This window comes from Charadrius vociferus, unplaced genomic scaffold (genome assembly GCF_000708025.1).
Source record: "Charadrius vociferus isolate BGI_N301 unplaced genomic scaffold, ASM70802v2 scaffold337, whole genome shotgun sequence".
NCBI lineage: Eukaryota > Metazoa > Chordata > Aves > Charadriiformes > Charadriidae > Charadrius > Charadrius vociferus.
This window is the reverse complement of record NW_009649049.1, coordinates 416,239-441,724: the sequence shown is the minus strand read 5'-3', so window position 1 is coordinate 441,724 and position 25,486 is coordinate 416,239. Positions and strand designations below refer to the sequence as shown.

Here is a 25,486-nt window from a genome sequence, read left to right as displayed (position 1 = left end):
ACTGTAGGAAATGTTAGTTTGGAGTGTAGGTGGGAAATATCTTCCTCGATTTGATTGGATCCAAGTGAGCATTTTAAGTTCTCCCAACTTATATCCCCTCAGCTTCTCAATGAATACTCTGAAGAAGTTGTGTCTCCTTTCAGTTGATGCAAATCTCCCAGTCAGCATCTACACTCAGGGCTAAATTTTCCAGTGTCAGCGCAGAGGTCTTCATATCGCGTGTGAAAACCACTTCTTTTACTTTGCCATCTGAACAGGACAAGAGAGTTTATTATAAGATTTAAGAAGAACCCTTCTGAAACAGTTATACATTACTCTCTCCAGTTTTTAATCCAGGCTGTCCCTGCCTGGTGGATAAGATTGATTAAAAAAAGAAGCAGGAGTCAAATCTGCCCACTATACACATAGGAATGTAGCAGAATTTGAAAAACTATTTCTTTTTTTCTGACCTTTCAAACTATGGTACATCAAATTATGGAACTATTGAAGGATTTTTCTAAAAAAAAATTACCCTTGTTTCAGCATAGGTTTTCTTCCACATATCCTAAAAGTCCTTGAGATTGACAGCTGGAGGCAGAAAGTCCCTGTCCACACAATTCCCAAAGTGAAGGGACGTGCTTGGAAAGCAGCCAGAAATTAGAAGGCCTTTCTCTAGATGCCACTGCCTATTGATTTGGGAACCATCACAGCTTCTAGAGATCCCCACATATTCAGGAACTCCAAATGCTTTTGAATGAGCAAGAGAACAGAAAGGTAATTCTGGTTTTGTCTGCAAGCTTCCTGTTCTAGACTAGGCAGGCTTATAGATCCAAGCAAATGGTCCTTCATTTGAAATGCTATCTCTGGTCATATTCTATGCAGGACAAAGTTATCTGCACTTGTTAATTCTGAACCACTTTTACTGATGTATCTATTGCTTTACAAAGTAAGCGTTCTTTAATTATGCATGTAATATTAGTGGTGAGTAGCTGCTGGCTCCTTTCACTAAATTCTGTCCTTGATATCGAAAAAGTAGCAAATAAAACTAAACAAAGACGCTCCCTATGCTAGAACACTTCCTTTATAGAGCTGTCAGTTTGCCACATCTGGTGAATGGCAGCAGTGCAATGGTATTTTAAATGATGTTAGTAAAATGGAAGTCAGTTCATTACCCTTGGAACAGGCTGTCACATAAGTAGGTTGCTGTCCAAATCCCAGAACTATCACCCGTTCAACCACACATGTAGTGTGGTATTGTCCACTGTCATCTGTGCAGCTGAAAAAAGAAAATTATTTCATATACATTAGTTTCTGTCCATCAGTAAAAGTTCAGCATCATACAGAGAAAGTAATACTTGAGTATCACCCTGAAAGCTCCTTGTACTGGTTTCCTTTCCTCTATTTACCTTTCTCCTGAAACAAGTAAAACTTTCTCCTGTTACCAGCTAATTTTTTACTTCATAGCAGATTTCACAAAGTTAGAAAAAAAAAAAACATTTGGGAAGATATTTTGTGGCAAAAAGCATGGCTTTGACAACCAAAAAGGTTGTGGATTTTTGCTAAATGGGAGTTAAAACTCCCAAGTATAAATGTAACGCTAATTTTAACATTTTTCAAGTAAGACGTTTCAGTCTGAGGCAGAGTTATCTTTCATTTTGTAACTAATTTAAATCAAAATGAAGCTTTCCTTTCCAGAGTGAACAGAATGTTGTATCATTCATCTCAAAATGACTTTTTTTCAACTTCTAGATTTGCTAGTGATTTAGCAGCATTCTTATTTTCCATCCTGAATTTTTAAGCTTTTCAGATTTTGTGTCCCAGATAAAGAGATTTGAAGCATACTTTTAACTACATTATCCAAGCTAGTCTACAGTTTTGCTCTGTGTTAAATTTTACAGTTTTAGGACCTCCTGCATATTTTTGAACCCTGAAGGAATAAAGAAATGCCTGTAAAATCACCATTTATGCACTGCACAGCCCTATGGGCAACATAACTCGACAGTAAAGTGTCACAGTGGCATATTTAGGATGTCTTTCCTTACAAACAGCTATGAATATTTTTGGCTTTTAGGTTGTTTCACTCAACCTTTGCAGCTTGTGTCCCCTCGTGCTTCCTTTCAAATGCTTTTCTTGTATATTTTACCATACTAATATATATGGTGTGTTTGTTGATGACTTTTGGAGACTACATGTAATGGTGTCTGTTTGTTGTTACCACATAGAACTATAGAATATCTCAAGTTGAAAGGGACTCATAAGGATCATCGAGTCCAAATCCCTGCTCCTTGCTGGATTACCTACAACTAAATTGTATGACTAAGAACATTGTCCAGACACTCCTTGAACTCTGACAGGCTTGGTGCTGTGACCACTTCCCTAGCGACCAACTACCCTCTCAGTGAAGATCTTAGAAAAATATGTCTTAGAAAATACAAGCACTCCAGGTGTTGCCTATTTGCAAATATCCCAGTTTATCTCCTTTTGTCTCTCTGGTAGGCTTTACTCTTGCTGATGACTTTCGTTGTATTTGAGTAAATATGTAAAATCTGTAGATTTGACTAGACTGAAACAATGAGACAACTTAGTATTTCATGTGTTGCTGCCCTTAGACTTACGCAGAACATTGTTTACGTCTGCAGTTTTATAACAGATTCTGCATGCTCTAGGACTTTACTACACAATAGATGAGACTAATACGTCTACATCTGTAAGAAGGCTTCATGAACTAGAAAAGGCATTTCCAATGACAGCCTGTGGGTGGCTTTTGTCCATAACTGCTGTTACCTGGAAGACAGAATGTTCTTGTGGAAGGTGAATTTCCGATACAGGAACTGCTTCTTGTGGAGATATTGAAATGAATGCCCATCATCTAGGTAGAGCTCACCTACTGCACAGGCCTATGAAACACACCAGAGGGAGTACAAATTAACAGCAGCTTCTAGTGCTGGACAAAGAAACTAAAAATGTCTCACTATATGTTATGCTTCATAGTGAAGGGTGTGTGTCTATTTTTCTTTATTGACTTGTATCCCTGGAAGGCTCAGGGAGTCCAGCTCTGAGAGTGCTTTGAAGACTTGGATGTGGTTTTGTAAACTGATGTGGGTGCCAGGTGTCACCTTGTTTATTAGAAAAGACAGCTGTGGGAAGTTCTCTCTCTGTGTCCAAGAGGAAGTTTGTGGCTTGCTCATTCTCTGCTCCTTCCTCCAAGGGACTAGAGGCGGGCTAAGAAAGGTCAGAAAAATGTTCTGCCTCTGCTATACTGAGATAGTCTTGTTTTAAGGGAACAGTGGGAGGGAGGTGGGACCCCTCCCAAAGTGGGCATACAGATGCAGATACTATTCTGCTAGTTGAACAGGCATCAAGGACCTTAAAAAGGTCAGATGGAATAAAAGGCAACTTTGTAACGGGACCGTCATCTCAGAGTACCTCTGTGTCCAGGGCCACACGGAGTTCGTAAGAAATATCTATCATCCATTCGGTGGATTTTCCAGCCGTGGTCTTCAGAGGTATCACAGTGCCCCCCCGCTGAAATACAGGAATCTGCAAAAGACAAAGCCAGGGTAGAAATGTTCATATACTCTGATCATATAATTTTAACTTGGAACGGGGATAACTGAATCTTGCTTTCATCAAAGCTGAAAATGAGCTTTTATCACAAGTACATAAACTATTCAACTAACAATGGGAATAGCAGTAATCTTCCTGTATGTGTATAAGCAAAATATACTTGCTTGGAGAAGTCACCCTTACATCACCTCACTTTTCTCTACCACCAGGACATATTAGTGTTCCATCTAACAACAAAGGAGATGGGATTTTCTTCTACACAAAAGCCATTTTACATTACATTCCTACAAGGAAATTGAAATGTCACTCTTCTGATTTTGAACATTGACAAAACAAAAGCCTATTTGGTTTTTTTTTTCTGCTCAATGGAAGTAGTATTTTAAAACAAAAACATACATTCTCCAGTGTTACTGGGATCTTCAGAGTGCCTGGATTTTCCATTCGTTTAAATTTTCTGAAATCATACCAAATCTAGGAAAAATGAAAAAAGAATGAGCATGACATTTAACATGATCTGTTCCTTCTGCAGATGCAGTTGCTCTTCTGCTTAACCTTACTGTCACTATTCCTAACAACCTAGTCGATGTACAAGAAATAGCATTTACTTTTTAAACCAAATGACCTTCTGGATGGAAAGAATAAATGCTCATTCCTGGAGCACAAAAATAAGCTGATCTATTCTACAGTTTGCATAACATATTTATGCATCTGGAAACGCAAAACCATGAAATACCACTCTTTTTTTTGTTGTTTTTTTTTTTTTTAATCTAGAAGTGCTGAATTCTAGAACAAGCAGATTTATATTGAAGTGAAAATTAACAACAAAGTTGCTAACAACAGGTCACAAAAGAGAGCTACATCTGAAACTTCCCATGCACCACACTTGCCAGCAAGTTTAACTGCTTTAAGTGTGACAGACAGTCAATTCCAACAGATATCTTGATAAAAATATTTTTCTTAACTTGTTTGGAGAGCCTAGTCTGTTTTTTCTCCTTATATTGAGAAGAATTCTAAGTTTTCTCAGATGCATTAATGGAGTCAGAAGGCTCTGTATGGTCCCACATGCTCCCCTTTGCTGCTGTCTTTCCTCTCATTCCTCTCTTGGGTTTCAGGCTTTCCCTTAGGAACTATTTTCTCCAAATTCCTTCCCTTCCTCCACCTCTCAGCTGCTGCAGCCAAATGGTCTTTGTAGGAGTCGATCACAGTGCCATCCTGTGGATAAATAATTTTGCTTCAGAGAGGAACTGATCTCTGTACATGTCAAAGTCTTTGCTACACACATCCCAGGCTACTGAGGATGGTATTTCCTTCTTATAATTTTCCCTCTCCACAACTTCCCTCTGCTTTCCTTATGATCTTTCTTTAAAGATTCATTTTCTTCTCTGTAAAAGAGAAGTTTCACCCAAAGAGAAACACATGAAAAAACAGAATTGACAATTTAATGAAGCTGTGTTTTTGTGTTCCATGAGAAGCAGCAAGCCTTGAGGGGAGATTTAAATTACAGGAGACCTGAGACTTGTGCAGCAGCTTTTGGAAAAGCAAGAAAATAAATTTACTGTGAGCTAAGCATACGAGGTATCAAGATGGAGGGAAGGTTCAGAGTGGCACAGAATGGCTGGCCAGCACTTGGCACAGTGGCAGTTATGAGATGGGGAGCTGGAATGTTGCTGTATGAAATACTTCTTTGGACTGAACAGCCGAGAGGCTTCATATTCATCCTCACCTCCTCTGACCCTGGAAGGAGAACGCTTACTGCCTTGGCCTCTCGCTCCGTGACTGGATGCACCAATAAAGCATTTCCTGGAGAAAAACATAAACATGGCTGTGGTCCTTAAGGCTGTATCTCACTGGAGTGGAAGTTGTGTGCTCTACGGTTGGCAGCCTCCCGTAGCCATTTTAGGGGCTTGCTTGGGCACACCATGTGCTTAGGTTAACTTTCCACTGGAAAAAAAAACATATGTAGGGAGCCGAACAGCTGCTTGGGTCTTGTTCTGTTATGGTACTGGGAAGCAGCTGGGCTCCATTGTATACCCACCAGCTTGGAGGCACTTCTGGGTCCCTCTTAGTCTAAGACATGACTTCCTGTTTGCTCTTTGGTTGAACAAAAAAATACACTTTTCTAACCAAAAGAGTGGAAGACAGGAATGTCCTTGTAAAAAAAATCTGCTTAAGCTTATCCACTGGGGATGGTTCTTCTTTACTCCTAAAAAAATATGTTAATGTATATAGACTGTACAGTTTGATAAACATCTTCCCTTCTCGCCCACTGGTGATGAAGCTGAACTCCCAGAGTCCTCTGAAATGCTCTGCTTCACCACACTTAGCTTTGCTGCTGTGTCCAGCCTACCTTGCTCAGGCTTTTGCAAGAGAAGTGAATGGCCCTTCACTTGAAAGCCATTAGTAGGCATTCTTGAGCCCAGAGGTAACAAAAAAATAATGAAAAGCAACATTCCCCTCCCATTCTCTCTTCCCTTATAGGCTGAATATGCTTCACACAAACACATTCATCTCTTTAGCTTAATTTCTGAGAAAACTGACTTTAGCAGCCAGCTATAGCAGAGTAAAAACCAATCAGTTTTGGATGGTAGTTGTTTGCTCCTGTCATTTCTGAAGCAGACTGTGGTCTTCGCTGCTACAGCGAACGTCCACGTTTCAGGTCAAAGCAGACCATGTTTTTTCAAAGTGCCTAGGGAGATTGAACTCAATTTTTGCATCTCATATGACCCCTATTTTCATGGTGCCCTTAAAACCAGGTCCCTTAAAGAGGTCTCAAGTTCTGTTTTCATTTACAGTATAATTTTTAAAAGTCTTGGGTAGAGTTTTCTTGGTTTGTTGTTTGTCACATGACACTCTATCACCTCAAAAATATTTAACTCAAATTCCAGAGAATGAGAAGACACCTGCTTACCCAGCATGTACTCATTTTCCACACCGAAAGTCTCTATTTTCCCTGGGAATTCTATCCAGAGAGGCCTGTAGAAAGATAGTGAGATTCAGTTAGTTGCTCCTCTCCCACCAGTCTGTTCAAGACCTCCTGGCATTTTCAGGCTCCATTTTCTCCCTCTCTGCAAGATACAGCTATCAAGAACTGAAGATAGGGCCTTAAAGTACCCCCTTTGAGTCACTGAGGAGTTCCCAGTACAACATGGGTTAAGACACTCCAATATACCTATGGTTTGGCCTCCTGCAGCTTCACTTTCTTCCCTCCTGCCTTCTTCCTTACAAACTTGCACTACCTATACCTTCCTTCTAGCAAAGGAGAGATGGATGAGCCTTTCTGTCACAGTCTACCAGCGATGCTGACACCTGATGAGCTGGTCTCTACAGCACAGTCCTTCCTGTTCTCAGCAGCTCACCACTGCTTTTACAGCATGTCTCCTCCTGGTCATGACTGAAAAACCTGCACCAGAAGTTCAATTTCAGTCTTTCTCAAAAAAGGGTAGTGCAATAACCATCTGGTTATAGAACAGGAGTTGTATATTTAAAGTTGTGTATTTAAAGAGATTATGACAGTAATAGCTCATCGGAGACAAGGTCTGGGTTTCGTTACACAACAAGCCTGGCTAACCTGCTTACTCATAGGCATCTCTTTGTTTGCTGCAGCCCTACTGTTTATGCGCTTGCTAATGAGATACATTTTCCACTCTGCTTGTCTCAGTGTAAAAAATAACATGCTTCCTCACTAATTCTGTACCTACTGCAGCCAATTTAAAATAGTGAAAGTTTTATTTAATATTGTCGGCAGTGCACACGTCAACATAAGCTTCATTTCAAGAAAGACAGAAACCCACTGTCTATGTCAGTGTGTACAATAGGAGCATCTACATGTGCCTAAACATGTGCAGACACTGTCTGTAACGCAAATCATCTTCAAAACTCAAACCACTCAACCCTCTTCAAATAGACCTTTATGTTTTTAAAGCTTAGGAGATGCATTGTATTTGCAAAACAATAAATAAAGGTAAATGTGGTGCAAAATGAGAGTTCTAGGGCAACCTCAACATCAGGGAGATTAATGACATTCATCTCTTGCTGAAAGGATTGTTGCATTCAGTTCCACCGAGACACTTTCTCTGAGGTCAGAGAGCAGCAGAGCAAAAGTTTATTTTCTAATTTCATTTCTGTTCTAGATCATTAGAATCTCTACTAAAAGAAAAATTATAAGAAATACTGCAGAGATAAATGATCAAATTATCAATATGAAATAAGCTTTTATAACAGTAACAATTCAGCAGTAACAAGTATTTTCATGAGGGGGGAAATGGTTTTAGGTTAGCAAGTTCTGAGTCCGTTAAGCACTGTTTTAAGTGTGGGTCAGAATAGTACATAATGTTCTTTATCACAAGGAGAAGTTTGGAGTCCACAGTACTTTAAAAACATATTTAAAGGTTGTGCAGTGTTTACTGAATTAGTGTGTTCCAGGTGTCATTTGGAAAAAACCCCAAAATATATAATTTTCCTCTAAGAACCCTACCAAAACTTGCAGACTGCATGAAAATAAAATCTAATAATTTTTTGTGTGTTTCTTCTTTTTTAATATTTAAATAAGTAATCAAAAAAGTAAGAGATGGTAATTTAACTTCCCTCCTCCAAGTTGAACATAATCACTAAACCTCCTGACTTATGCTCTTACCTCATAACCGGTTCAGCCGCTGTGTGTGCCCGATAGAACAGTGTGTATAAGTATGGCAGGAGGACGTAGCGCTCTCTAATGGCTTCCCTGATGATCTGGGTGTTCTTCTCCCCAAAGAGCCACGGTTCTCGCCGTTTGCTCTCCATGTTAGAATGACCTCTGAAGAAGGGCTGGTAGGCTCCAGCCTGATACCAGCGAACAAGTAATTCTGGTTCTGGATCTCCAATAAACCCTCCCACATCAGCTAGATATTGCGCAGACAAATAAAAATACACATTTTTGGAAATTATTCTGAAAAATGTGAAGTACTCCTCTAATAAACATTCCAAGTGTATAAATCCATGCATTTCACAGTGTGTGCCTGCAGTGCTGCTGTTGGGCAGCTGCTTGTTCAAATAAGAGTGGTGTAACAAGTTATCCTTTAACAAAAATCTCAAGAGAGCTTTCTAAGTGAGTGCTTTCCCCAGTGACAAAGGACTGCCACAGTGATGCTACGGAACACCACCTGAGGACCCCTGCTCCAGGTGGGATGCAAACACTATATAAGAGTTAGTGGAGAACTCATGTTGAAAGCCAGGCTTCTGAAACCAGATTAATCTGTGAAGCTGCCTGGAAATGCACTGGACTGTTGAGCTTTCCACCATCTCTGCTGAAGTCTATGTTGGGATACAGGCTTGGTGGCACCAGTGATTTACGCATAGTGAGCCACTCCAGCTAAACACCTTACCTCCACAGAATGAAATCCCTGCCATGCTGATGGTGAGAAGCATCGGAATGGATATTTTCAAGTAACCCCACTCTGCCGTGTTGTCTCCAGTCCACACTGCCCCTGGAAATACCCAGTTTCAACATTACACAGGAAAGCTGGGGGTATGCTTCAGCTTACGCTTGCAGTTAAGGAAAGAAGACAAAAATGGTCATGAACTGCTGGTGAACTGCTGTTCATTACAACTTTTTTTCCTCTATACTTGCATGCTCCTGAAATAGGCAATAAAAGCAGGCAGTGGTTTGTCACAGGACACAGGTGTTTTTTCTGCGTTTAACTTGTACGCATTTTTACAGCTTCTCCTGATTTTTTTAATCACGTTCACTCTTACGAACTCACCATGCCAGTATTTCTAAGATAGTTTCTGTCCTCTCTAGACTTAACTACTACACACCAAACTTAACAGAACAAAGCAGCATGGAAGGCATGCAGCTAGTCCTTACTTACCATACTTCTGTGATCCAGCAAAGAAAGATCGTGTGAGGACAAATGGTCTCTCTTTTCCTGAAGAACGTCTGATGAGTCCTTCTGCAGTTGCCATTTGCTGAAAATCATGAATATACAAGTCAGGAAGACAAACTCTGTAATTAGGATATTTGCTACACTACCTTTTTAGCCCTTCCAAGGCAGGAAAATTAAGAAATCTGTACCCACAAATAATATTTATTATGAAAGCAACACTTTCTTACTAAATATACTTGAAAAAAAAATATTATTATCTTGTAGTCACAGCCAATGTAATTTACATCGTTATGGCAGAGAGGCACAGATCTTGGCACATTTTCTTGTGACCAACCACAGAGTTTATTTCAAATATAGCAATATTCAGCACAGCAGAGTTTCAAGCCTTGATGGAGGTTACAGAACACCTACTACTGTGTAAATTAACACATTAGACATACTCCATGAGACTAACTGCTGGTTTGTGTCTTCAGATACTCTACCTGGTAGAATCCGTAGAGGTTGTGTACTTCTCGATGCTCCCAGTTGTTGTAGTGCACAGCATCTTTCTGCATTGTTAGTTCTGCCCCTTTGAAGACTGAAGGCTCATTCATGTCATTCCATACAAAGAGGATATTAGTGGATCCCTATGACAAGGGGTTGCAATTAGGACATAACAGAGCCATTGCTGTGACTTAGTGTATTTATCTCTAGTGGGTGTCAGACCAGCCTGGAGTATGAGTAGAAACAGCAGCAGCAAAGAAAGACATGGTAATTACACTCCTGTGAAAGCAGCCAGTCATTCATCTGATGTCTCTTGGTGGCCCTTCTGGTCAGGGTAGAAGCCTACAAGCTCATTTGATTTTTAAAAAACTCACAAAACTTGTTATTCCTGCCTTCTGGTGAGGTAAAAGAGGTAGGGAAAAGAGAGGTATTAAATAGCTATGAAGAAAAAGATCAGAGAAGCCCAGAAGAGAAAAACTGGAGAGGAAAAGCGGCATGGGAAATGTCTACTATGGATGTCTACAAGGGTAGTGGTTTCAGCAGTCCTACTGCAAACCAGAACTTCGGGGCAGGGAGGGGGGAACTGCAGGTGTCCAGCAGTGTTCACCCAGACGCTTTCAGCACTAGGCAGGAGTGCTGGAGGGAAGGTCAGTGTGAAGTGACCATGAGCTGTGAGAGAGCACTCCCGCATCACTCCTTGTGCGCTGTCATGGTTGTAAAAGCTGGAATTGCAGCAGCCGTGTTAAATTATGGGTTGCTAAAATGCCTGCAGTTTGTCCATCTTGCTGCTGCAACTAAGTGAGCAGGTTCACTGGTGGCATATGGGTTCTAACTTTCTTAGTCCATGGAGAAAATTCCTCAGTGGTACTTCAGCTTATCAAGATATTTTCCTCTACATTATGATAATACAGCTACAAAAGTCACCAACTTGCTTAGCCAGTAGTTCATCTTTTCTTTTTTCCCCATTTTCAGGCTTTCTGGGATATGCAGATCAGAGCAGATAAATACACACCTTGTATGTTTTGAAGGCAAATTGATCCGCATACCATTTTCGCACTTCAGGATTGGTGAAATCCAGGTAACAAGAGGAACCTGTGGATGTGGGAGATCCCAATTATTTACCTGATTTTAATAGCATGCATGCATTGTCTTTGCACCTACAGCGGCCTAAAGCTAGGATGCTTTCCACAATGGGCAGCAATAATGTGGTCGCTATTGTTTCTGAGACAAAAGCTTAAGAGAAAATTCAAGGCCGAGTTGGAACTCAGTACACCCCTTGCAATGTTCTGCAGATCAATAGATGTAGATCCTGGAGATATGAAGCTCAGCACCATTTAAGGATAACAGCTAGCAGTTGAAATCTGTTCAGATGTGAACAGGAAGCCAGGGAGAGACAGCATCCCTAGTATTTTGAGCTCACACTGGAAAGTGTCACTTAGAAGCTGAATAACTACATCCTACCGTGCTACTAGAAGTTGTAGTACGTCCTCGATTTTTCCCATATTCATTCCTTTGCCAAGCTTGTGGGCTTTCTGTCTGCAAAGAAGGGGGACAACCTCCTTTGCCTCTCCGCAATGAGATCTCCTCATGAAAAATAACATGTCAAATCACTATATTATGATTGAATCAAAGTCTTCAGTATCAGGGTTCACTTAATTTCATCCAGCCTACATCAGCTGTGTTCACTGCAGCAGACCAGGCTGCATTTCTGTTACCCAAGAGAAGCTGGGAAGAGGGATAGCTCTTCTGATCAATAGGCTCTAGGCACTGGGACTGTGTGCAGAGCTAACAGACATAACAGAGGCAGCGTGCAGCTGAGGTAATTATTAGAACATGACTATATCAAAGAAACCACAAAGTATTTGAAATTGCGAATACTTACAAAAAAATGCAAGTAATGTAAGAATTTAATTCCACTTCCATGGGTCCCAATTAAACTATTCCACAAATTTTTAAAAATAAACAGCTTGAAATGTAGAGACAAGAGTGTTTTTTTTTACCTGGCCAACAGATGCCCTCAAAATCTTGCCCATTTCTGTCTTTCACAAAATATCCCTTGTCTTTTGCCTGTGAATACAGGGTATATGTGGGATCAACCTTAATGTGGGGATCTACAATGACGACAAGCTGCCAGGATAAGAAAATAAAACAAAACACATCATTAGCATCAACTGTACTGAATAAAACAGAAAGAGTTCACTTTTGATAAAAGGCAGATAATAAGATCACTTCAGGTAAAGAAGGTAGCTGTGTCACTAATTTTAGAAAGCAGTTACCAGTGCTTGTATATGTTGTGCTAGACTTATGTATAACAGCTGAATTTACAAGGAGGACATGAATTCATGCTTATCCATCTGAAGTAAGGATCAAAAAACATCGTTTCAGATAAAAGCAAATACTGCAACCCCTAAAAACATTATGTTCAATTCATTGTATTCTGTGAATGGAAAAATATGACTTCCACATTCATGTCCCTGCTTAAAATAATTTGCCTTAAGACATTTAATTATATCTTAGTTTGTAAAGCATAAAACAGCAACAGAAGTTTTTAATTTTTTTAAACATCCAGGTGTTGTATTTTGCAGTTACTTTCTGCTGCCATTAACTGCCTTGCTGTAAAGCTGAGAATGTACTATAGCTCCAACTAAGAGATTCTAAAAGTTGAATGCTATTTCAACAGTTCCCTGTTCATTGACTTTTGGCAAAGATAAAGCATTTAACAATTCTACAACTTTTAGATATTAACTGGGTACATTTTAATACCTCTATAATTCCAGGGAAAATATTTTAGCTGTAAAAGCAGAAATAAAGACTAACTAAGCTAACAGACTGCACATCATACCAGGACTTCACCAGAAGGAAAAAACATTTAGTTTATGGTAAGTAATCGTATCAACATAAAGGACAAATCCCGGTTAGCATAAGAAGAAAAAAAAAGTATTATCAATACAAAGAAAAGCTGAAGCTAGGATAGCAACAAGCAATGGCGAAAGCTCATGTTAAGTAGAAAGATTTTCTACTGTGCCCATCAAGGACAGCACTGGGCTGCTTCTGTAAGATGGAGCTCCACACGGGTCAAACTTAGCTCCACTTGGGTCAAACTTAGCCTGATGGCCAGGATACAGAACAAACTACGAAATAATAAAATGGCACGAGGAGCTGAATTTATACCTTGCACACTGGAAGCAGACCGCAACAGTCTCAATTACTCTGTTCTAGTTAAACTGTTTCCAGTATCTGAAGTACCTTGGGTAGACTGGGTAGCTTCCCACTATGAAGAAATATTTTCTTTCTTCCTGCTATATTATTTACCTTGCGTTTTTTCTTCCTGAGATGTTCTTGCATCTTTCTGGGGTTCTGGAATTTCTTTTTGTCCCAGGTAAAATACCTCTTGTCATCTGTGTGCTCTATGTCCAGCCAAATCACATCATAAGGAATGCCATGTTCATCAAAGCCAGCATCTACTGCCTTCACATCTTGCTCATCCTCGTAATTCCACCGGCACTGATGGTAGCCCAGAGAAAAAAGGGGGGGTAGGGCTTGAGTGCCTAGGCAGAGTATATGAATGAAGATAACACTGTTAATGCCCTTCAGAATTGTATCTAGACACTCTAGAAAATTTAACATTATTAATATGTAACTGTCTGGAGCTAGGGAATGCTGGTCTAAGTTGAGGCTCAAGCACGTTCTTCACACCCAAGTGACTGAATTCTTGAAATAACAAATATTACAGTGGGCTCAACAGCTAGAAAGAGCAGAGTGCTGTAATGATAATACAGGAGTGAGAAGGAACTTGCTCTTCCATGGTGCTGAAGTGTCATTCCAGTAACTGATACAATTTTATTTTTTATTTTTTTCTAAGGTAAAAATATTCTAGATGATCTTAACTGTAATTAATGGAAACAATTAATCAGATTTTAATCAGTAGAATGCAATTCCTGTGACTCCTTGAACCTGAGAATTGTAAACAGGCCCACAGGTGCTGCAGTACAAGGAAAACCATGGAATTGCAATTGTTTGGAATTTTTAAAATTAGAAGACATGTATACATGTACGCATATGGCAAAAGGGAGCTGGGAAACTTTCCCAAGTGTGCACTTCTGCTTGGCGAGATCCTCTTGCAATCTGGCTACATTCCTATTCCTGTTCAGTTGAACCACATACTCTCCATAACAGCAAACAATCATTGCTAACACACTAAAGAACCACAAGGAATGTTTCTCTGCTTTTAATTCTCTTTAGTACATAAAGAATTTTGCTTTCATAAAATGTTAGTCCTCTTGCCTCCATTTTTTTTTACCCTCTTCCTGAGACTCTCGCTTCTTTCCTTTCCCATACCTGCATGCCATCTCTGCTCCCTTCCCTAATGGACACACTTCCCATCTTCCCACACTACCCGTCTTCATTCTCTACTCTCCAGGACACATTTATCTGTAACTTCAGTCTTTTCTCATTATAAGGCAGCGTGTCTTGATGGTGACTGGCAGTTCTAGCCCCCCGTGTCTCCTTTCTTCATCTAAGGGAGCAGATTCAGGCAGCAGTAACTATGCTGGCTTCTCAGTTAGGGCCAAGTTTGACCACCTGCAGATGCTAGGGAACACAAAGATGTAAGCTTGTCTTCACAACGCATCAGCCTTTGCTCTGCGAACTGCAGTTTGGGAACAACTGGTGTCCTGCACACAATGGGCTAGATAAATACTAACCCACTCTTGGGTACAGCATGCTCCTCAGAGAATCTCCCATGTGAATGTGCCATTCTGACTCCAATTATGCGAGTTAGTACCTGTTAGTTGTGCAAACTCCCTGAAGATACAAAATGCCGTGGGCAGGAAAAAATAAATGATCCCACTTTCTGACATCCAGCGCACATCAGTTAGAGGTACTGCTCTCTGCTTAGCAGTCTCTGCAGCAGATCCGGATTGCTTGGGCTTTGAAGGAAACCAAGGTAAAACTGAGTCTTTCTCTCTCTATCAAACTTTTGTTCAATGAAGGAGCAAAGACGGAAACCCCCAAAATTCACTAACACATACCTGGCAGGTATTAGGAATACACACTGAACGTTTCTTATACATCTTTCACAAATCCTTTACTTTGCATACTGCTTATACAAAATACAGAGTAATAGTTAATGAGGAAAAATGAGTAATGAGGGGAAAAGTAACTAAAGATTTTCTGCAATTAAAGACTATGCATTTTCTGCAGGATCTTTGAGTAGTATCTATAACTATATCATGAGTAATAAAGAAAATTAATAATTTTAACCATGTATGAAGTGCTGGAATAAAGAAATATTTTTTTTTCACTGTTTCAATTTTAAACAGAATTCATACATTTGTGTTTCAAGAGTTGAGTTAATTCATTTCCTGAATATTTTGTTTCTTGGACATCAATTACATTTCACAGAAGAATGAGCCTGCTAAGGAGAAATGAGTGGCAATTCCAAGAATTTAAAACCTCAGAAAAATTCCTCAAATCCAAGAGACTGTCAAGATTTTTGTCCACCCTTTTTTCTGCCTATGACATCGACCTGTAGATTTTTTCTGCTCCAACATTACATATTTCCTCTCTGCCTTCTCCTGTAGATCTCTTAAGATGCAAATTCTGTAACTTAACTCTTGAAAGGAGTCATTACCTTGTTCTTTTCAGTGGTTTAATACAACAGATTTAACAGTAGGGAGGACAGGAGGAAGAGACTGACAAGTCTTTATTAGGGAGCAAAAGATAAATCTCCAATAATGTTGTCATATTTCTGTTGGCCCTTTCCTGGAGTGGGTTTTTTTTTTTTCATTATTAAATTCTGAGAAAAGTGAGCAACTCTCACCTCAGCTACTGCCTTTGTACTAATATCCACAAGCGTTTCTGAAGAGTTCAGCCAGAAGATCCCTGAAGTTCTGTTAGGCTTGTGTGCTAAGAGCAGGGGCACTGAACCATAAATGCCTATTTTGTCATGTATCTTGTGGCCGAAGATATCCAAATTATAAAGCCGGTAAGCATCACCATCACTAGGACAAATAAACAGATGTGTTTATTATATGTAAGCACCCTGCACTAGGCCAATTTTAGCTCTATTGCCATTCCACTAAACTCAGTGAACGCTCAGTGAACACTCTGTATTACAGTCTTTTGTTTAGCATGCAGAGCTGCAATGTGGACATCCTAAATTACTGCTTCTTTGCTTTGGTCCTAGCTATCTGAATCAAACAACATTTTTTGCTGCTAGTGAGACTACTGCTAATTTCCTCTAAGTCCTAAAATATGGATTCTGAACTCTCCCATCCTCCCATGGAGTTGCTCTTTTAAGAGTTCTACTTAAACATGAGCAATCCTGCAACTCTGAAAAAAATTGCATGGAAAATTGAGAGAGAAAAGAAGGGGTCATTCCTGGAATTGCAGAGCAGAAAGGGAAAGCAGAATAACTTAGTCCACGTGGACAGGGGCTATGATTCAGCTTGCTCTATCATTAAACTGAAATATACACTATATAATACATGTATATCAAGCTGTTGTCTGCATTAAATTATTAAGACAATGTTGTAGCTCTCCTCTACAAAAACAATACTGCTTTCACTAGCAATCTACCACCTTTACCTGGTGTTTTTGAGAAGAAGTGATTCTGTATGTTGTGGTATTCCATAAACATGGTCAAATCCATGTAAAGAGAAGTCCATACCTACAGAACTAGGACCTGTGGGAATAACATTCAGAAAGACAACCACAGAGTTTCATTCTCAGGCTTAGCTGAAAACAAAAGAGCAGAGCAACCTAACAAAAAATATTAAAAAGCAGGTTTTAATAATTAGCTCTTTCATACTTGATTTCAACTTCACTTTCATTATTACTTATGTATTATACAGGTAATGTTTTAAACAGATTTTATTGTATTTATTCTCATTTTGATTTAAGAAGATAAAACGAATCGCTTCAATAAAAAATAAAAAACAAAACCATGCAATAGTGGGTCACTTCTTTATTCTGTGGTAAAACTGCTTAAAATTATCTCCTGTTTCTACCCCAGTACCTACAAGCCAAGCTTTGCAGCACAGTGGCACAGCACAGTGGACTTAATAGTCAGAGTTGTCTGTTTTCTACTGCTCTTCTCTTCAGCCTCAGCCATGGGAGTAGCATGCACAAGAGCCTCTGCCAGTGGTATCATCTTGTCACATTACCGAATCCAGAGCAACTTTTGGCAGGTGACCAGAGATCCTGTAGACTGACAAGCAGTGGCTTCAGGATCAGAACCTGACCATATGGACTTTATTCCTCCAACACAAAGAAACAGGAAAAACGTGATGCTAGGCCTACTACATCAGATACAGCATGAACAACAAGGGAAACAGCTTCCTGCCCCTCTGCGTCTTGACTGTGAACTGAAGAAGCTCCTGTCACCAAAAGGAAGCTCTTTCAGACTTCCCTCTCCCTACTGCTGCTGCTGGGTAGTGCTGGTTGCCATAAAAGTCTGCATGATAGAGGCAATGGACAAAGCTAACCAACTCAATTAATGTGGAATAAAACTGGACAGACAGCAGATGGTCATAAATTTTGGTAATTAATAATTTAAATCGTATTTGAGCTACTGACCTACCCATTTCTATAACCTTCTTCTTATCCCTTACGACTGCTCAGTGTTTTCTTTTGTAGTCTCCCACTTTAAAGACTTTCCCTGTGATAATTAATAATGCTTAGATATCATGATTTCTGATATCTCATGAGAATAACTACAAGTGAATTCAGTATTACGCCCTGATACTAAAAAAGAAAAAACAGAAAATAAAAAGGAAATAATACCAGTCAGCCAACACAGATAGGGTTATGCTGTGTCAGAAATGGCACACAGTGAGCTCACAAAATGGCTCACATTTAACGTGTTCCCTCCTGAACAGAAATCTAATGAATATTCACAGTACTTCTGTCAAATTTGTTACTAATATCTGGTAAGCAAGTTAAAAGAAGGAGCAAGTGAGACTTTGGTAAACATTAAGCAGCTAAACAGAAAGCAGACAGAAATATGAATGAATGTAGGTATATACAAAGCAGTAAAGTTGTTTTCCAGAACAAGCCTGAGACTTACCATGAGCTTTGATGTCTAAGAAACGGCCAAATTTCTCTTGCCAGAGACCTAGATCCTCTCGGTTCTCCTGCATAAACAGAAATAGCTAAGCCAAGCAAATGCAACTGCTCACACCATGTATTTCTAAGAAAAATATGTTTATTTACATGACATTTGTACATTGTTAACTGGTTGTTGGGGTTTTTTTTTCCAAATACGGCTAATATAAATAAACCCAAATCACAATTCAGATCCTGATGTGGGAATTTACATTGAAGAACTGACATGCGAGTGGAGCCCACATGCACTCTGATACAGCATAAAAGTAATAACTGAGGTCTTGGATAGAATCATAGAGTGATAGGTTGACACGGACCTCAAAAGATCATCTGGTCCAACCTTTTGTGGAAAAGGGAGCCTAGATGAGATTATCTACCACCCTGTCCAACTGCATCTTGAAAACCTCCAGGGATGGGGACTCTACCGCATCCCCGGGGAGGTTGTTCCAGTGAATGATTGTTCTCAGTGTAAAAAATGTCTTTCTTCTGGATGTTGAACACAATTATGAAATGCAAAGATTGCATGGATGGAAGCAAACAGGAAAACCTATACAAACAGATATCAAACTACTCCCGTAAACGGTAAGGGTCAGACAACAAAAAACTCTTCAGACTCTCCAGAGTCCTGTGTGTGTAACTAATACTTCTTTTACCCTCCTTCAAATTTTGAGCCTTGTGCCCCGCCATTCATTATCCCAGAATTTCCACTTTTTGCAGCGCCTTTCCTGGTTTTCTTTTCTACGTTCATCCCAGAATAAGCAGACGTGGCCTCTTGCAGCTATGGGACTCCCCCAGAGCAAGCACACTCTCTGGCAGAACTCAGAGTTCAGACACAAGTATGCTGAAGGCAGCATAGCTCCTGCCATTTATAACAGGACGGTGGAGTAAGCAGCCATCTGCTCCACAGGAGGCTAAAATTATATCATGGACATAACTTCCTGAGAAAACTGGTATGTGCCTTTATGCACTGCCAGGACCCGTTTGTTTTTTTTTTTTTCAGACAGAATCTTACTTCTGTATTAAGCATGAATGTATGCAGAGGCATATTTTTGGACTGTTATGATACAGGTCTCGTTCTTTTGAAGTACTCTTTGCAATGAACAGGGAATTTGAAAATGACCAAATATCACCATAAACTCTCTTTTACACATCTACTCCAAATCAAATGAAAGAACAAAAAAGAAAGAAATTCTCAATAAAAAGGCCACAGAAAAAAAATTTTTGAGCTAGATCTACCTGACTGATGCCTTCTACAGCCCCAGTAAAACACATAAACCTTTATTCATCTATGAATTTGCAAGATATCTCAATGTGAAATGCCAGGTCCTTTTTGAATTTCACTGGAAAGTGGTTAGACTATGTTTGCAAACATAGTACCAGAAGAAATGAACATGTGATTGTAATTCTCTTTTCTACAAAATATTCATGCTGGAATTGCAGTAAGCCTGGATTACCTTAGAGGAATCACTTGCTGCCTCCTCATTTTCTGCTGTAGGTTTTCTAGTGAAAACAATGCACAGACATAATCAGTTTATTGTTAATGTAAGGAGGGATTTCAAACAGAAAATTCATATAACATTATGAATTGCCTTAGACATTATATAAGAGTTCTGGTGCTTGACTATTCTGGAAATGGCTGTCATAGTTAGGAGCTCTAACTGGCAAATCATTTTAATATTCAATGTCTTAAAATAACCTTCACTCCATATTTGAGTTAGGTTGACTTCTTGGCCTTTCATATTTATTTGTATCTATATCAGCATTTTACCCACCCAGAAGATCCTCACTTCTTTGTCATTCTCTGTTAAGGACTCTCTGTTAATTACAATTTTTGAAATCATGGTCTCTAGGATAGATGCTTGCTATGCTCTTTTTCTAGTCATGACATGCCCTGCACTGTGGTTTCCCAACATTCCAGCACTTTGCAGTAGGACTGACCTGTAAAATATTGCAGCTATATGGCACATTTTAAGTTGAATAAAACTTACTTCAAGAGGTTATATGGTAAATAAAACTTACCTAAAGACTAAGTTTAGTCATAAAAGGAAATGATAACCTCATCATACTACCAACACTCATTCCCAAGAAAGACAAGAGTATACTTTATTGTTTTACAGAATTGGCCATTAAATGACATTAGAATTTTGCACGTGGCTGCTGCAAGGGATTAAAGCAGTCTGCAGTTAATTGATCTCAAATTTCTATGTTAGAATTTCACCATTGTACTTACTGGTATGAAGTAAAAGAAAAAAGACAGATTTCAATGCATAACATTTTCTACAACAGAAATTGCAATTCCATAGAATTGTTTATCTTCAGCTACTGCAGAATCAGTACATACTACGAAGCAACAGACAGATACTGTACCTATCACTGGGAGGTGGTTGTAGGTGCTCAAAATACAACAACCCATTGGAATTCATGCTCAGAACAGTCTCACCCTTGGACTGTAGCTCAACCTGAAAGGGGTTTGCTGTGACTTGAAGTTTGTAGTCCTCCTTAACACTTGACAGCACCAAAATACCTGCTTCCTTCTGGGATATGAAGAGTCTGGCAAATGAAAAGCAGCAACAGCTTTATGTGAATCAGCAGCATGTGAAATCCACTGTAACTAAATAATGATTTGAAACAAAAGATGGGCTGGGAATATCTGCCCATATATAAATATAAAACCGTCAAGGCTCATGTTGAGGCAAAGAATGCCAGAAATACATGCTGTGTTCAGGGTTCACTGCAAAGTGCAACAGGTGGCTACAGAACTGCCGTGAAAACTATCCAGAGTTTGCATTCCTTTCACATTAACAGGTAATGCCTTAGGTAAAAATGATGCATCATAACAAGTAGGCTACTTTCTGACTGGGTCAAATAGCCTCATGTTTCTTATGTATATGATAAAACTTTCCCCTATGTATTTAACAAGAATTTTTGAAAGTAAATTAACCACATGCATTTTTATTTTCTCATCCTGCAACAACTTTGTATTGCAGAGAGATAATTGTAGCATAGCACAAATGAGGGAGAAGGGAAAACACTCTTGCAAAGGAAGCTGCGTAAATTACTAAGGTGCTAAATCATCTTCCCATCACTTACCTCTGGGTGGTAGGTTCCTTTATAAGAACATCAGGAACTTTGTATCTTGCTCTGAGAGGAGATGCCTCATCAATTTTAAGCCTGAAAATATTGCCTTCTATTTCACAAATTTCTACTTGTAGAAGAACCTGGGAGCAAACAAATAGATGAACTGGTAGTGATAAAAAATACCAACTCACTTGGTATTTTTAGTTACTTACTTGTAAGTAACTCAACATCACCAAAGACTTACTGTTTGGAAAAAAAAACATGCCTGCTTTCTGATTTAATGTTCTTTAGCATTGCTGAGTGACAATCACCATCCATATGAATTTACATCAGTTAATTCTACTTCTCCCCTTTGAAGAAGCAACTCTTTTTAAGTGTACTCTTTATCTTGAAGTTTCCCATGCCTAACATTTTGCAGCTCTCCCCACAAGCAGCACAGAAAACAGGGGTAGTATACACTAATCTTGAAGTCTGGACAATTTCACTACTGTGCTGTCAATGTAAGAGAGGAATACTACTGAGATGGGGGCTTTTTTGCAAAAACGTCAGTGCTCTGTGTTCACTGGTATTCACAGTGGTACTGACACTATGTCAGAAGGACACCTAAAGAAAATGCATAATACTGCCCTACCCACCATAACTTGCTATTTTAGAGTTCAGGGAACTGGAAAATCACTTTGTTCTACCTCATACAAAATGACTCATTTTTCTTCTGTGAAGGATGCCTACACCACAAGTCCAATTTTTTTTTGTTTGTTCCTTTCGTAATCTCTCCTCCCTTGACACCCAAAACTGGCTGAAGAATTTTGGCCTGATATCTTTTCCCTCTATCTGGAAGGCAATCAGCCCTGCTCTCATCAAAGGCAAAAAGGATGAGAGCCATAATCCCAGGGACAGAGTAGGCAAGACAGAAAATATTCATTTGGAGTTCCAGATCCTGCTTGGTAGGACATATTTTACATCATGCCATCTTTGTATAAACTCCTGATTAGTCTAGGAAGCCACAGAGCCTTCAATCTTTCATCTGCCTTAAAATCTAGACAAAAAATAGGCTCCTTTTTCTGTGCTGACTACAAAGAAGGTCAGGATTAACAGGAGAGGCAAAAAATACATTTATGCAGTGCACTGATATAGTGTGATGCTTAGAGCACGGAAGAGAGCTGTAGTTCCAAACTCCCATAATCTGAGGACGGGTTACATTGCCTATTCCCTAAGAGGATGTGCTAGCTGCTAAGCTGTTAAATTAGAGAAATAGAAGACACTCCTCTTCCTGGCTGTCTTCTTAAATGCAAAGACTTCTTTTTCCCAAAAGACTGTCTTTGAGCAAACACAGGAATACAAAGGTATAGTTAGGAGGTGCTGGAACATAGGTCCTCTTATTCCACTACAGAAAAAGAATTTATTATTTTGGAATAGTGGAGAAAACTCTGAATTAAAAACATTTCTTTTTCAGATATAGAGTTCTATTCAAATTTTTCATAAAGTTAAAAGATTTTTTTTAATTCCTTAAAATACCTGTTCTCCTTGCACAGTCTCAAGCTGTCAAATAAATACTGACTGGTAAGGACACTTTTAGCTGATACTTTGCATTGTATCTTAAATAGCTATCACTGAAGAATTTCAAAACTTGCAAATATTATCAGACTTGTTGATAATATTCACTGCTCCTTCTGTAAGCATCCTCTTATGCTAGGTGGGATCTCACCTTATTTTCCTCATGAATAATTTGGAATTTGACATTTTCATCACTTAATGTGACTGAATCCAACAATGCTCGATACAAGGATTTTCCAGGATGTAGAAGTTTCTGACGCCTGTCAAAACAGAAAATTATTTTTGGTCTTATATCACACAGAGGGACATAATATTGTCAGAAATGTTTACTTAATAATTTTGTCTTGACATTTTTTCAAATACAATTATTATCAGCACTTCAAGTCAAGGGGAAAAAGAAGGAATATAGTTGTGAGCACACATACATTTCTATGAATAAGATGTTAGAGGGGTTTGGTTACCCATCACCACTCTATAGGGTTTTTATAAACAATAATAGTCTTAGTTCAAGTGTAAATTCTCAGTTGTCCAGTTACTTTCTTCTTCTTCTTTCCATGACCCCAGAAATTTCAGCTGAATAATCTGTTTTTCATTTTCTGTCATCTACCCCTGCTCAGTCTGCAGTCCCTCAGTGAACAGCTTCTACATTCTGTGCTGATGAAGCAGTATACGTTTGTAATTTGTAACCTCCTGAACATGTACTGAGGAAACTGTTTTTCAACAAGGCTGCTAATTACAGAGTTTTGACTACAGCTTTTGGCCCTGATGATGTTTCTAGGTCAGAGAGCTTGAAACAGAGGTTCTTTCAACTGTTTGTAGAATGCTCCTTGCTGAGCCCAGGTTTTATGAACTATTTGAAGATAAGTAAGTGTCTTGGAGGCTACCTTAAAGGGAAGCTTCTTCATCAGTAAACCGACTTTGTTTCCTTGCAAACAGATATTGCACAAACATGAGCAATCAGACAAAGGATTTCTTTTAAAAGTAGAGCAAGGACAGGATCTGATGCTTGCAAATGTTTGGCAACCTCCTGCTGAGAAATTAGCTGTGTTAAGTTAAAATGGCGACAGGCTAGAAAGGGCTGGTGTGAAGAGGGAGGAGTCCTGCTCCCACTGACAAAATGTTATTTGGGGTTTTCTGAACACAGAATAATAGAATTGTTATAGCTGGAAACGACCTTTAAGATCATCAAGTCCAACCGTTAATTTCCAACATAACTTCCTGCAGAATATAAATGAATATCTGAAACTGTACCCCAGCACGTCGGTGACTAATTGGTATAACACTGGGCAAGCATTCCTTTCACTCAGGCAGCAATGGAGTATGGAAGGAAAAAAAGGTGGAGGAGAGGTATCTCAGTTAGAAATGGGATGAGAAGGATCATTTCGCTTAAGGCTAGCTTTCAGAGACTGATGAGCAAGAATTTAGATTTGATGCTGAATTCAAAGGTACTTGTTCAACAGAACTGTAATCATGTATGCTATTGTCACAGACTAATGGTTTCTATCGAGAATTCTGTTGTTTTGAACTATGGATATTCAAGAAATATCCACATCAAGAAAACAACCTGTATCTATCTATAGCTAAAATACTGCTGGAGCTTTGTCAGGTGAGAGGACCGACTCTTTTGAATTTTACCAGAAGAGGTTTGGGATGTAAGATCTCACATTTTAAAATATGCTGATTATTGCTTGCCGACAGGTGAGTGGAATGCTCAGTTTGAAGGATAAATCCGGAAAGTAGCAGACTTGCTGCGATTAAAAATCAATGTGTAACTACTCCTTGTATCTTTTAATATTACTGGTTTAAAAAAAAAACACAACACAACACCCTACTCTGTAATTCTTCTTTTTACCTGTAAAAAGCAATCTGGTTGCATTCCTTAAAGGTGCTTTTGTCCACAGCCTCATCTTGGACACTAGAAAAAGCAGATAAAGAAAATGTTTTTATGTATTCACCAAGCACCTGCTGAATGATCAGATGGGGGTCCTCCTCAAGAAGGGTAAGGTTTAAATACAGTGCAGACAACTGTGGTGACATAAAATGGACTTTGGACTACTACTGTGTCTGGATATGGGAGGAATTTCTTACACATTTAGTTCCATGCTAAACCATTTCCTTTTAAGTTTTGATAATTTTGGCAAACAACTGAATCTGTGACTAACAGAGCTGAATTTCAGCATGAGTGAATTCTTGGGGTTTTGCATTTTGAAGACAGATCTCTCTCTGCAGTCCTTATAGTCAAATATTATGTTCCAGTAATAAGAATGGAGAAAAAGGCAGGATTGGCAGAAAAGGAAAAACCCTGCCCCTTTCTCTTTTAGCTGCAGTGGGACAGAGGAGGGAGGGAGGCTTCTGATGGCCCTGCTGACAGCTTTGTGTTATCTCTAGGCTTGAGGTGACTTTTGGATCTATTAGATAACACTAAATTTTTGGGTTGCCTGGAAAAAACGGACTGCCAGTAGCGTCTATCATCAAAATACTTCCCAGAACGTGCTGAGTCCAGACACACATTGAAGAGAGTAAGATATTAGTACTAGCAGACATATGCTTACAAAATACTTATTAATTATATTCATGCAACAGATAAAATGCAGATGCCAGTCATGAAGACTCGGTCACAATTACTGTGAACTAACTATTAACAGATCCGGGTTATTATTAGAGACCTCACAGTAACCACGTATTCAGGCCCCTTCCCATTTATTTTTTTTTTGCCTGAAGATACTCGTGCACTTTGGGGTGTCGGCACCAGCTCCGCGGGACTCTCTCTGCCCCGCAACCGGACCACCTTCCAGCGGTGCAGCCGCCCCCCGGGTCTGCCCCGGCGGGGGTGGCGGGGACAGCACCGCCACGGCCCC

At 39.4% G+C, this 25,486-nt stretch overlaps 1 protein-coding gene across 1 annotated transcript; it reads right to left on the bottom strand.

Annotated features, from left to right (window-relative positions):
* Positions 1 to 139: 139 nt before the first annotated feature.
* Positions 140 to 24,665, bottom strand: GANC (glucosidase, alpha; neutral C). Its single transcript, XM_009887982.1, has 23 exons — positions 24,481 to 24,665; positions 22,780 to 22,888; positions 21,087 to 21,214; positions 20,364 to 20,546; positions 19,451 to 19,496; positions 17,959 to 18,025; positions 16,479 to 16,575; positions 15,712 to 15,892; positions 14,674 to 14,818; positions 13,203 to 13,438; positions 11,891 to 12,017; positions 10,903 to 10,982; positions 9,890 to 10,033; positions 9,393 to 9,489; positions 8,907 to 9,008; positions 8,180 to 8,423; positions 6,455 to 6,519; positions 5,270 to 5,346; positions 3,943 to 4,017; positions 3,406 to 3,519; positions 2,764 to 2,876; positions 1,152 to 1,255; positions 140 to 249 (listed from the first exon to the last, which is right to left on the bottom strand). Exons 1-23 carry the CDS (start codon positions 24,663 to 24,665, stop codon positions 140 to 142), a joined length of 2,829 nt encoding a protein of 942 aa, XP_009886284.1.
* Positions 24,666 to 25,486: the final 821 nt, after the last annotated feature.

What these genes read in the sequence shown, in the direction of transcription:
- GANC (XM_009887982.1), bottom strand. Translation starts at nt 24,665, where the DNA reads ATGTCACCACAGTTGTCTGCACTGTATTTAAACCTTACCCTTCTTGAG. An exon ending in AACCAGATTGCTTTTTACAG is followed by an intron (nt 22,889 to 24,480) that starts GTAAAAAGAAGA and finishes CTGTTTTGACAG; the next exon opens with GCGTCAGAAACTTCTACATC. An exon ending in GTGTGGCCCTGGACACAGAG is followed by an intron (nt 2,877 to 3,405) that starts GTACTCTGAGAT and finishes TGTGTTTCATAG; the next exon opens with GCCTGTGCAGTAGGTGAGCT.